Source organism: Pristiophorus japonicus, chromosome 8, assembly GCF_044704955.1.
Source record: "Pristiophorus japonicus isolate sPriJap1 chromosome 8, sPriJap1.hap1, whole genome shotgun sequence".
NCBI classification, from domain to species: Eukaryota; Metazoa; Chordata; class Chondrichthyes; family Pristiophoridae; genus Pristiophorus; species Pristiophorus japonicus.
The window spans coordinates 149,618,887-149,632,605 of NC_091984.1; the positions used below are offsets into that span (position 1 = coordinate 149,618,887).

Below are 13,719 nucleotides of genomic sequence, written 5' to 3' on the forward strand. Positions count from 1 at the left end.
CGGCTCTCCCCTCCCGCCCGCTCCAGGCCACCCCGAAAGTGGCGCTGGGTGGGTCTTCAGGAGGACTGTTGGTGGCAGTGGGCGGCAGTGGGCTGATGAATTTTGGCCTCTATGCCCTCTAGTTCTAGTCTCCCCCATCAGTGGAAACATCCTCTCTGCATCCACCTTGTCAAGCCCCCTCATAATCTTATACATTTCGATAAGATCACCTCTCATTCTTCTGATTTCCAATGTGTAGAAGCCCAACCTACTCAACCTAACTTCATAAGGCAACCCCCTCATCTCCGTAATCAACCGAGTGAACCTTCTCTGAACTGCCTCCAATGCAAGTATATCCTTTCTTAAATACGGAGACCAAAACTGTACGCGGTGCTCCAGGTGTGGCCTCACAAATACCCTGTACAGATGTAGCAGGACTTCCCTACTTTTATACTCTATCCCCCTTGCAATAAAGGGCAACATTCCATTTGCCTTCCTAATTACTTGCTGTACCTGCATACTAACTTTTTGTGTTTCATGCACAAGGACCCCCAGGTCCCTCTGTACTGCAGCATTTTGTAATTTTTCTCCATTTAAATTATAATTTGCTTTTCTATTCTTTCTGCCAAAGTGGATAACCTCACACTTTACCACATTACACTCCATCTGCCAAATTTTTACCCACTCACTTAGCCTGTCTATATTCCTTTGCAGATTTTTTGTGTCCTCCTCACAATTTGCTTTCCCACCCATCTTTGTATCATCAGCAAACTTCACTACATTACACTCGGTCCCTTCATCCAAGTCATGAATATAGATTGTAAATAGATGAGGACCCAGCACCAATCCTTGCGGCACCCCACTAGTTACTGTTTGCCAACCGGAAAATTTATTTCTGTTTTCTGTTAGATAGCCAATCTTCTGTCCATGCTAATATATTACCCCCAACCCGTGAACTTTTATCATGTGCAGTAACCTCTTATGTGGTACCTTATCGATTGCCTTCTGGAAATCCAAATACACCACATCCACTGGTTCCCCCTTATCCACCCTGCTCATTACATCCTCAAAGAATTCCAGCATATCTGTCAAACATGATTTCCCAGGCTGACTCTGTTTGACTGTGTTATGCTTTTCCAAATGTCCTGCTACTGCTTCCTTAATAATGGACTCCAGCATTTTCCCAATGACAGATGTTAGGCTAACTGGTCTATAGTTTCCTGCTTTCTGTCTGCCTCCTTTTTTATATAGGGGCATTACATTTCTGTTATTCGATATATAAATCCCCCCGAACCCCTCGATTAGATTCCAGCCTGTCACTCATTCCCAGGTATCTGTTATTCTAGATATAAATCCCCCCGAACCCCTTGATTAGATTCCAGCCTGTAACTCTATCCCAGGTATCCGTTATTCTATATGTAAACCACCGAACCCCACGATTAGATTCCAGCCTGCAACTCTATCCCGGGTATCTGTTATTCTATATATAAACCCCCCGAACCCCTCAATTAGATTCCAGCCTGTAACACACTCCCAGGTATCGTTATTCCATATATAAACCCCCCCGAATCCCTCGATTAGATTCCAGCCTGTAACTCACTCCCGGGTATCCGTTATTCGATATATAAACCCCCCGAACCCCTCGATTAGATTCCATCCTGTAACTCACTCCCGGGTATCTGTTATTCTATATATAAATCCCCCGAACCCCCCGATTAGATTCCAGCCTGTAACTCACTCCCAGGTATCGGTTATTCTATATATAAACCCCCCGAACCTCTTGATTAGATTCCATCCTGTCATCATAGGCAGTCCCTCGGAATCGAGGAAGACTTGCTTCCACTCTTAGAATGAGTCTTTAGGTGGCTGAACAGTGCAATACGAGAGCCACAGACTCTGTCACAGGTGGGACAGACAGTCATTGAGGGGAGGGGTGGGTGGGACAGGTTTGCCGCACGCTCTTTCTGCTGCCTGCGCTTGATTTCTGCATGCTCTCGGCGATGAAGCTCGAGATGCTCAGCGCCCTCCCGTATGCACTTCCTCTACTTTGGGTGGTCTTTCGCCAGGAACTCCCAGGTGTCAGTGGGGATGTTGCACTTCATCAGGGAGTCATTGAGGGTGTCCTTGAAACGTTTCCTCTGCCCATCTTTGGCTCATTTGCCGTGAAGGAGTTCCGAGTAGAGCACTTGCTTTGGGAGTCTTGTGTCTGGCATGCGGACAATGTGACCTGCCCAGCGGAGCTGATCGAGTGTGGTCAGTGCTTCAATGCTGGGGATGTTGGCCTGGGCGAGGACGCTAATGTTGGTGCGTCTGTCCTCCCAGGGGATTTGTAGGATCTTGCGGAGACATCATTGGTGGTATTTCTCCAGTGACTTGAGGTGTCTACTGTACATGGTCCATGTTCTGAGCCATACAGGAGGGCGGGTATCACTACAGCCCTGTAGACCATGAGCTTGGTGGTAAGTAACACAACCCCGGATATCTGTTATTCTATCTATAAACCACTCAAACCCGTCAATCATACTCCAGTCTGTAACAAACTCTCTGGTACCTATTATTTTAGTCAATATATGAGTCTGTATTTCAGATGTTAAAAAGAAAGCTGTCTTGGATGTAAAAGAGGCTGCAGATTTGAGCAAGTGGAATTTATACCCCAATCACTGTCATTGCAAGACAGTGGAACTGGTGGTACATAGCGCAGTAATTTACAATTTTAGCGGCCAGCGATCCGTGTCAGTATTACAATTTGAAATCATGGTGGTATTTTCAGAAGCACAAATGTCTGCGTCATCGTATCCAAGTGGCTGAGGTTTGGCGGGAGGGCAGTGAGCTGTCCACCTCTGGCGGCCTTCGTTCTGCTTTCACGTCTCAACATTTACCTTGCCTTTCAGGCTCCTGGCCACGGCAGCGACGCACTTCAACCTGCGCACATTGAGGGCGGTCCGAGTGCTGAGACCACTGAAGCTGGTGTCGGGGATTCCCAGTGAGTTCGTCTTTCATGTGCTGCAGAGCAGTGGGCGTGATGTTTTACACAGTCGCTCAGCTGCGGGTCGCGGGTCAGCTGTTGGGTGTGGGCGCTGACACAGATAAAACTCCCTCTACACTGTCCCATCAAACACTCCCAGGGCAGGTAGAGCACAGGTTAGATACAGAGTAAAGCTCCCTCGACACTGTCCCATCAAACCCTCCCAGGGCAGCTGCAGCACGGGTGAGATACAGAGTAAAGCTCCCTCTACACTGTCCCATCAAACACTCCCAGGGCAAGTACAGCATGGGATAGAAACAGAGTAAAGCTCCCTCTACACGGTCCCATCAAACATTCCCAGGGCAGGTACAGCACGGGTTAGATACAGAGTAAAACTCCCTCTGCAGTGTCCCATCAAACACTCCCAGGGCAGGTATGGCACAGGTTAGATACAGAGTAAAGCTCCCTCTACATCTTTATACTCCTTTAAGGACGCTGCTCTTTAGCTAAGCTTTTGGTCATCTGCCCTTATGTGGCTTGGAGTCAATTTTATCGTGTTTTATACCACTCCTATAAAGTGCTTTGGGACATTTTACTGCATTAAAGGTGCTATATAAATACAAGTTGTTGTTACAGTATAAATTCAGGGTCTTTGTTTTGTAGCAGAGCAGGCTCGAGGGGCCATATGGACTACTGCTGCTCCTATCTCTTATCTTCTTCCCTTTTACTTTCACCCCACCAGTCTCGACCAGATTGGAATCAATCTCCTACAGGCCAAAACACCACCCCCATAACACATCGGTCCCTCTATCCCCCACCAAAGCACACCAGATCCCCATTCTTACTCCCCCCCCCATTCCCACCCCATCGTGGGGGCCCCCGATCTTGTTTTTACTCCTCTTTCCCTCCAGTTGTTTCCTCCCATCTGGATTTTGGGCTCAAGTGGCAGGAGTGGGTAATGAACCCATGGCCTTCTGACCCAGAGGCAAGAGAGCTACCCACTGAGCCACGGCTGACTACCCAGGATTATTACTGTGCTTGTGGGGTCATGGGGGGGGCGGGGGGAGGTGGCGGAGGGGGAGAGGTGGCGGCGGGGGGAGCTCAGAGGTTTGGGGGGAGGTGGGGGAGAGGTTTGTGGGGAGCGGGGTGAGTGTGAAAGTGACCGGAGAGTTGGAGGGGAGGGGGAGCTGAGAGGTTGGGGGTGGGGGAGGGGTGGAGAAGTTTGCGGAGCGGTTGCGGGGAGGGGGAGATGAGAGGTTGGGGGGAGGGGGAGCGGAGAGGTCGAGGTGTGGGATAGGGGTGTGGAAGTGTGCTGAGAGGTGGGGGGAGGGGGATCGGAGATGTGAGGGGGAGGGGGAGCGGAGAGGTGGGGAGGAGGGGGAGCAGAAGGGTGGGGGGGAGGGGAATCGGAGAGGTGGGGGGAGGAGGAGCGGAGAGGTGGGGGAGGGGGAGCGGAGATGTGAGGGGGAAAGGGAGCGGAGAGGTGGGGAGGAGGGGGAGCAGAAGGGTTGGGGGAGGGGGAGCAGAGTGGTGGGGGGAGGTGGAGCAGAGAGGTGGGGAGGGGGAGCGGAGAAGTTGGGGGTAGGGAGAGCAGAGATTTTGGGGAGGAGGAGCGGAGAGGTTGGGGGGGGTAGCTGAAAAGTTGAGGAGGGGGGAACTGAGAGGTTGCGGGGGGGGGAGTGAAGAGTTTGGGGGTGGGGGTGAGGTGTAGAAGTGAGCGGAGAGTTTGGAGGGGGAGGGGGAGCGGAGAGGTTGGAGGGGGAAGGGGAGCGGAGAGGTTGGAGGGGGGAGGGGGAGCGGAGAGGTTGGAGGGGGAGCGGAGAGGTTGGAGGGGGAGGGGGAGCGGAGAGGTTGGAGGGGGAAGGGGAGCGGAGAGGTTGGAGGGGGAGGGGGAGTGGAGAGGTTGGTGGTGAGGGAGGGGTGGAGAAGTGAGTGGAGAGGTTGGGGGAGGGGGAGTGGAGAGGTTGGGGAGAGGGGGAGGGAGTGGAGAGGTTGGGGGAGGGGGAGTGTAGAGGTTGGGGGAGGGGGAGTGGAGAGGTTGGGGATTGGGGAGGGGTGTGGAAGTGAGCGGAGAGTTTGGAGAGGGAGGGGTAGCGGAGGGGGAGCGGAGAGGTTGGGGAGAGGGGGAGGGGCGGAGAGGGTGGGGGAGGGAGAGGGGTGGAGAAGTGAGTGGAGAGGTGGGGCGGGTGTCTCCACAGTGTGGTGGGAAGTTGCTGTGAGTGAATCTCTGTGACCCCGGTAATGTGTCCCTCCGATAGGTTTGCAGATTGTGCTGAAGTCCATCATGAAGGCGATGGTTCCCCTGCTCCAGATTGGCCTGCTGCTCTTCTTTGCCATCCTCATGTTTGCCATCATCGGTTTGGAGTTCTACTACGACAAGCTGCATCACACCTGCCACAAGGGTGACATTGGTAAGTGATCTTCGAACACTCTTTTCCTCAGGCGGCCGAAGGTTGTGTTGGCACACTGGAGGCAGTGTTGAACATCGTTGTCGATGTCTGCCCTTGCTGATCATAGCCTCCCGAGGTAAGAGAAATGGTTCACGTTGTCCAGGGCCGCGCCGTCGATCTTGATCACTCGGGGGGCAGTGCTGTGTGGCGGGGTCAGGTTGGTGGAGACCTTTGTCTTGTGGATGTTTAGTGTAAGGCCCATGCTTTCGTACGCCTCAGTGAAGATGTTGACGATGACTTGGAGTTCAGTCTCTGAATGTGTGCAGACATAAGCGTCGTCCGCGTACTGTAGCTTGACGACAGAGGTGGGTCTTGGATCTGGCTTGGAGACGACGAAGGTTGAACAGCTTCCCACCGGTTCTGTAGTTTAGTTCCACTCCAGCGGGGAGCTTGTTGAGTGTGAGGTGGAGCATTGCAGCAAGGAAGATCGAGAAGAGGGTTGGCGCGATGACGCAGCCCTGCTTGACCCCAGTACAGACGTGGATTGGGTCTGTGGTGGATCTGTTGGTCAGGATCACGGCTTGCATGTCATCGTGGAGCAGGCGGAGGATGGTGACAAACTTTTCGGGGACAGCCGAAACGGAGGAGGACGCTCCATAGTCCCTCGCGGTTGACACTGTCAAAGGCTTTTGTAAGGTCACAGAAGGTCATGTACAAAGATTGGTGCTGTTCCCTGCATTTCTCTTGCAGTTGTCGCACCGTGATAATCATGTCCGTTGTGTTATGTGTGTAACTTTTTAATACTTGCAACCAGAGGGCGCGACTGTTGGAGTCCTAATGGTCAACTGCACACACATGCAGGGTCAGTATAAAAGGTTGGCTGCGATGTTGTTTAGGCACTCTGGAGTTGTAATAAAGAAGACTAAGGTCACACTAAGTTTAGCTCAGCCTCGCGGAGTTCTTCTACACATAACAATTGGCGACGAATATCAGAATACGAACTTTCACGCAACCATGGCTGCTGTTGGAATATTAGAGAGAGTTGTAGAGGGTGATGATTGGGAAGCTTCGGCGAGCCTCTCGACCAGTACTTCATGGCCAACGAGCTGGAAGGAGTCAGTAAAGCATTCAAGTGCAGGGCGGTTCTACTCACCGTCTGTGGGCCTAAAATATAGGGCCTCATCAAGAATCTGCTCGCACTGACAAAATCAATGCAGAAGGAATATACAGAGTTGTGTATGTTGGTTCTGGACCACCTCAAGCCGAAGGAGAGTATCCTCATGTCCAGCTATCGTTTTTACACGCACTATCGCTCCAGGGTCCAGGACGTGGCGGACTATGTCGGCGACCTGAGATGCCTCGCGCGACTTTGTGATTTTTGAGCTGCATTGGCGGAAATGCTGCAGGACGTTTTCATGCTTGACATCAGCCACGAGTTCATTCTTTGAAATCTGCTGGCTGCCAAAACCCTAGACCTGAGCAGAGCCATCGCGATCGCCCAGGCATGCATGGCCATGGACGATAACACCAAACAAATATCTTCTCAACATCGAAGCTCACCGGCAAGTACGATGCATAAAATGGCATCACTAGCAGGCCGAACTGCATATGGCAAGGCCTATACGTCTGTGGCTGCAAGACCTGTGATGACTCAGAGGTCATCCACGGGGGTGAATGTGAATCCATTAGCACCGTGTTGGCACTGCGGGGGTAATCATTGGGTCCATCAATGTCAATTTAAGCACTACGTGTGTAAAGGCTGTCCAATGATGGGGCTCCTCCAGCAAATGTGCAAATGTGAGGCGACATACCACGTGGCAGAGGATGATCGATCCGGCGCAGATCACGCAGCACAGGCAACTCAACCCGAGGAAAAGTGTATGGGGTACATACCTTCACCACCAAGAGCCCTCCTACAAGTCACATTAAATGGAGTTCCAGTATCCATGGAGTTGGACACTGGTGCACGTCAGCCAATAATGAGCCAGAAGGCTTTCGAGAAACTGAGCCACGAAAGCACAAATGCCCAAACTGAGCCCGATTAATACAAAGCTGCGTACCTACACCAAAGAGCTCATTGGAAGTTCGGCAGTGAATGTATCATATGATGGACCGTGCATGACCTATCATTGTGGATTGTTCCATGCAATGGCCCAACGTTGTTTGGCAGAAACATAGAAACATAGAAATATAGAAAATAGGTGCAGGAGTAGGTCATCCGGCCCTTCGAGCCTGCACAACTGTTGTAGGCATTAGGCACCTGCTGAATATATCAAAACACTAGGCATTAGGCACCTGCTGAATATATGTAAACTCATATAAGTTTAAAGTGGCCACACATAAAATGGCTGCCCAGGCATGATGGGTACTCAATTAGTCAAGTAATGAACTGGGGCTGACCGAGCAATGACCCTGTGAGGCCCACTACCGGGAATGCCTTGGATACAAGATAATTATAACGAACCATTATCGTACACTGGTATAATCAGTGACTTCACACAGCCGAGCCCCGAGGAACAGAGATAAGAGGAGAACCTGCCTCACATAACGAGGTCATTAATCAGACCGAGCTGACAAAAAACGAACATACAGCCCCTGAGGTATCAGCGGAATTCTATTGGGTTAAAGAAACCTATATGTAATCTATAATCGTTATGATTGGATTGTGTCCAGCCGAAGTGGCTGAGTAACTATAAAGAACTATTGTAAAACATATAAATATCGATGAGTTTCTTTGTTCGTCGGAGAGAAGTGCCTGGATCCAGTCCTGAGGCTTCCTCCCTGCATGCGAAAATAAAGGCCGCATTGGTGTTGGAACCGAATCTGAGTGTTGAGTGATTCTTCTGAGAAAACATTCACACTAACAACAACCATTCAATAAGATCATGGCTGATCATTCCTTCAGTACCCCGTTCCTGCTTTCTCTCCATATCCCTTGATCCCTTTAGCTGCAAGGGCCAGATCTAACTCCCTCTTGAATATATCCAATGAACTGGCATCAACAACTCTCTGCGGTAGGGAATTCCATAGGTTAACAACTCTCTGAATGAAGAAGTTCCTCCTCATCTCAGTCAGAAATGGCCTATCCCTTATCCTCAGACTATGTCCCCTGGTTCTGGACTTCCCCAACATCATAAGAACATAAGAACATAAGAATTAGGAACAGGAGTAGGCCATCTAGCCCCTCGAGCCTGCTCCGCCATTCAACAAGATCATGGCTGATCTGGCCGTGGACTCAGCTCCACTTACCCACCTGCTCCCCGTAATCCTTAATTCCCTTATTCGTTAAAAATCTATCTATCTGTGACTTGAATACATTCAATGAGCTAGCCTCAACTGCTTCCTTGGGCAGAGAATTCCACAGATTCACAACCCTCTGGGAGAAGAAATTCCTTCTCAACTCGGTTTTAAATTGGCTCCCCCATATTTTGAGGCTGTGCCCCCTAGTTCTAGTCTCCCCAACCAGTGGAAACAACCTCTCTGCCTCTATCTTGTCTATCCCTTTCATTATTTCAAATGTTTCTATAAGATCACCCCTCATCCTTCTGAACTCCAACGAGTAAAGACCCAGTCTGCTCAATCTATCATCATAAGATAACCCCTTAATCTCCGGAATCAGCCATGTGAACCCCCTCCAAAGCAAGTATATCCTTCCTTAAGTAAGGTGACCAAAACTGCATGCAGTACTCCAGGTGCGACCTCACCAATACCCTATACAGAGGCAGAAGGACCTCCCTGCTTTTGTACTCCATCCCTCTCGCAATGAAGACCAATATTCCATTTGCCTTTCTGATTACCTGCTGCACCTGCAAACTAACTTTTTGGGATTCATGCACAAGGACCCCCAGGTCTCTCTGCACTGCAGCATGTTGTAATTTCTCCCCATTCAAATAATATTCCCTTTTACTGTTTTTTTTCCCCAAGGTGGATGACCTCACACTTTCCGACATTGTATTCCATCTGCCAAACCTTAGCCCATTCGCTTAACCGACCTAAATCTCTTTGCAGCCTTTCTGTGTCCTCTACACAACCCGCTTTCCCACTAATCTTTGTGTCATCTGCAAATTTTGTTACACTACACTCTGTCCCCTCTTCCAGGTCATCTATGTATATTGTAAACAGTTGTGGTCCCAGCACCGATCCCTGTGGCACACCACTAACCACTGATTTCCAACCGGAAAAGGACCCATTTATCCCGACTCTCTGCTTTCTGGTAGCCAGCCAATTCTCTATCCATGCTAATACATTTCCTCTGACTCCACGTGCCTTTATCTTCTGCAGTAACTTTTTGTGTGGCACCTTATCGAATGCCTTTTGGAAATCTAAATACACCACATCCATCGGTACACCTCTATCCACCATGCTCGTTATATCCTCAAAGAATTCCAGTAAATTAGTTAAACATGATTTCCCCTTCATGAATCCATGCTGCGTCTGCTTGATTGCACTATTCCTATCTAGATGTCCCGCTATTTCTTCCTTAATGATAGTTTCAAGCATTTTCCCCACTACAGATGTTAAACTAACCAGCCTATAGTTACCTGCCTTTTGTCTGCCCCCTTTTTTAAACAGAGGCGTTACATTAGCTGCTTTCCAATCTGCTGGTACCTTCCCAGAGTCCAGAGGATTTTGGTAGATTATATCGAATGCATCTGCTATAACTTCCGCCATCTCTTTTAATACCCTGGGATGCATTTCATCAGGACCAGGGGACTTGTCCACCTTGAGTCCCATTAGCCTGTCCAGCACTACCCACCTAGTGATAGTGATTGTCTCAAGGTCCTCCCTTCCCACATTCCTGTGACCAGCAATTTTTGGCATGGTTTTTGTGTCTTCCACTGTGAAGACCGAAGCAAAATAATTGTTTAAGGTCTCAGCCATTTCCACATTTCCCATTATTAAATCCCCCTTCTCATCTTCTAAGGGACCAACATTTACTTTAGTCACTCTTTTCCGTTTTATATATCTGTAAAAGCTTTTACTATCCGTTTTTATGTTTCGCGCAAGTTTACCTTCGTAATCTATCTTTCCTTTCTTTATTGCTTTCTTAGTCATTCTTTGCTGTCGTTTAAAATTTTCACAATCTTCTATTTTCCCACAAACCTTGGCCACCTTATATGCATTGGTTTTTAATTTGATACTCTCCTTTATTTCCTTGGTTATCCACGGCTGGTTATCCCTTCTCTTACCGCCCTTCTTTTTCACTGGAATATATTTTTGTTGAGCACTATTAAAGAGCTCCTTAAAAGTCCTCCACTGTTCCTCAATTGTGCCACCGTTTAGTCTGTGTTTCCAGTCTACTTTAGCCAACTCTGCCCTCATCCCACTGTAGTCCCCTTTGTTGAAGCATAGTTCGCTCATTTGAGACACTAATTCCTCATCCTCAATCTGTATTACAAATTCAACCATACTGTGATCACTCATTCCGAGAGGATCTTTTACTAGGAGATCGTTTATTATTCCTGTCTCATTACACAGGACCAGATCTAAGATAGCTTGCTCCCTTGTAGGTTCCGTAACATACTGTTCTAAGAAACAATCCTGTATGCATTCTATGAATTCCTCCTCCAGACTACCCGTGCGATTGATTTGACCAATCGATATGTAGGTTAAAATCCCCCATGATTACTGCCATTCCTTTTTCACATGCCTCCATTATTCCCTTGATTATTGCCTGCCCCACCGTGAAGTTATTATTTGGGGGCCTATAAACTACACCCACCAGTGACTTTTTCCCCTTACTATCTCTAATCTCCACCCAAAATAATTCAACATTTTGTTCATTAGAGCCAATATCGTCTCTCACAACTGCCCTGATATCATCCTTTATTAACAGAGCTACCCCACCTTCTTTCCCTTCTTGTATATTTTTCCGAATCGTCAGATACCCCTGTATGTTTAATTCCCAGTCTTGGCCACCCTGCAACCACGTTTCTGTAATGGCCACCAAGTCATACCCATTTGTAATGATTTGTGCCGTCAACCCATTTACTTTATTTCGAATGCTGCATGCGTTTAGGTAGAGTGTTTTAATACTAGTTTTTAAACCATGATTTTTAGTTTTGACCCCCCCTGCAGCCCCTTTATATTCAGTGGCCCTTTTTGTTTTTTGCCTTGGGTTTCTCTGCCCTCCACTTTTACTCATCTCCTTTCTGTCTTTTGCTTTTGTCACCTTTTTGTTTCCCTCTGTCTCCCTGCATTGGTTCCCATCCCCCTGCCATATTAGTTTAACTCCTCCCCAACAGCACGAGCAAACACTCCCCCGAGGACATTAGTTCCAGTCCTGCCCAGGTGCAGACCGTCCGGTTTGTACTGGTCCCACCTCCCCCAGAACCGGTTCCAATGCCCCAGGAATTTGAATCCCTCCCTGCTGCACCACTCCTCAAGCCATGTATTCATCTGAGCTATCCTGCGATTCCTACTCTGACTAGCACATGGCACTGGTAGTAATCCTGAGATTACTACTTTTGAGGTCCTACATTTTAATTTAGCTCCTAGCTCCTTAAATTCGTCTCGTAGGACCTGATCACTTTTTTTTACCGATATCGTCAGTACCAATGTGCACCACGACAACTGGCTGTTCACCCTCCCTTTTCAGAATGTCCTGCACCCGCTCCGAGACATCCTTGACCCTTGCACCTGGGAGGCAACATACCATCCTGGAGTCTCGGTTGCGGCCGCAGAACGCCTATCTATTCCCCTTACAATCGAATCCCCTATCACTATCGCTCTCCCACTCTTTTTCCTGCCCTCCTGTGCAGCAGAGCCAGCCACGGTGCCATGAACTTGGCTGCTGCTGCCCTCCCCTGATGAGTCATCCCCCTCAACAGTACTCAAAGCGGTGTATCTGTTTTGCAGGGGGAGGACCGCAGGGGACCGCTGCACTACCTTCCTTGCACTGCTCTTCCTGCTTGTCTTCCATTCCCTAGCTGGCTGTGGACCCTTCACCTGCGGTAAGACCAACTCACTACACGTGCTACTCACGTAATTCTCAGCATCGTGGATGCTCCAAAGTGAATCCACCCTCAGCTCCAATTCTGCAACTCAGACCGTCAGGAGCTGGAGGAAGATACACTTCCCGCACACGTAGTCGCCAGGGACACCGGAAGTGTCCCCGAGTTCCCACATGGTACAGGAGGACATGGTACATCGGGAACATTCTTCCCGCATCTAACCTGTCCAGTCCTGTCTGAATTGTATATGTTTCTATGAGATTCCCTCTCATCCTTCTAAACTCCAGTGAATAGAGGCCCAGTCGATCCAGTCTCTCCTCATATGTCAGTCCTGCCATCCCACGAATCAGTCTGGTGAACCTTCACTGCACTCCCTCAATAGGAAGAACATCCTTCCTCAAATTAGGAGACCAAAACTGAACACAATATTCCAGGTGGGGCCTCACCAAGACCCTGAACAACTGCAGTAAGACTTCCCTGCTCCTATACTCAAATACCCTTGCTATGAAGGCCAACATACCATTTGCCTTCTTCACCGCCTGCTTTACCTGCATGCCAACCTTCAATGACTGATGAATCATGACATTGAGGTCTCGATGCACCTCCCCTTTTCCTAATCTGCCGCCATTCAGATAATATTCTGCCTTCGTGTTTTTGCCCCCAACGTGGATAACCTCACATTTATCCACATTATGCTGCACCTGCCATGTATTTGCCCACTTGCCTAACCTGTCCAAATCAACCTGCAGCTTCTTAGCATCCTCATAACAGCTCACACCGCCACCCAGTTTAGTGTCATCTGCAAACTTGGAGATATTACACTCAATTCCATCATCCAAATCATTAATATATCTTGTAAAGACCTGGGTTCCCAGCACTGAGCCCTGCGGCACTCCACAAGTCACTGCCTGCCATTCTGAAAAGGACCCGTTAATCCCGATACTCTGCTTCCTGTCTGTCAACCAGTTCTCTATCCACGTCAGTACATTACCCCCAATACCATGTGCTTTGATTTTGCACACCAATCTCTTGTGTGGGACCTTGTCAAAAGCCTTTTGAAAGTCCAAATACACCACATCCACTGGTTCTCCCCTGTCCACTCTACTAGTTCATCCTCAAAAAATTCCAGAAGATTTGTCAAGCATGATTTCTCCTTCATAAATCCATGCTGACTTGGACCAATCCTATCACTGCTTTCCAAATGTGCTGCTATTTTATCCTTAAAGACAGATTCCAACATTTTCCCCACTAGTGATGTCAGGCTAACTGGTCTATAATTACCCATTTTCTCTCTCCCTCCTTTTTTAAAAAGTGGTGTTACATTCGCAACCCTCTAATCCATAGGAACTGATCCAGAGTCGATAGACTGTTGGAAAATTATCACCAATGCATCCACTATTTCTAGGGCCACTTCCTTAAGTACTCTTGGATG

The 13,719-nt window shown here is 48.7% G+C and overlaps 1 protein-coding gene across 1 annotated transcript in view; it reads left to right on the plus strand.

Moving 5' to 3' along the window:
- Window positions 1-13,719, plus strand: part of LOC139269184 (probable voltage-dependent R-type calcium channel subunit alpha-1E) — a 450,230-nt gene that overhangs the window by 313,803 nt on the left and 122,708 nt on the right. Inside the window, 2 exon segments of the mRNA XM_070888276.1 lie at window positions 2,871-2,962; window positions 5,203-5,355. Of these exon segments, the coding sequence (XP_070744377.1) occupies window positions 2,871-2,962; window positions 5,203-5,355 (245 nt within the window).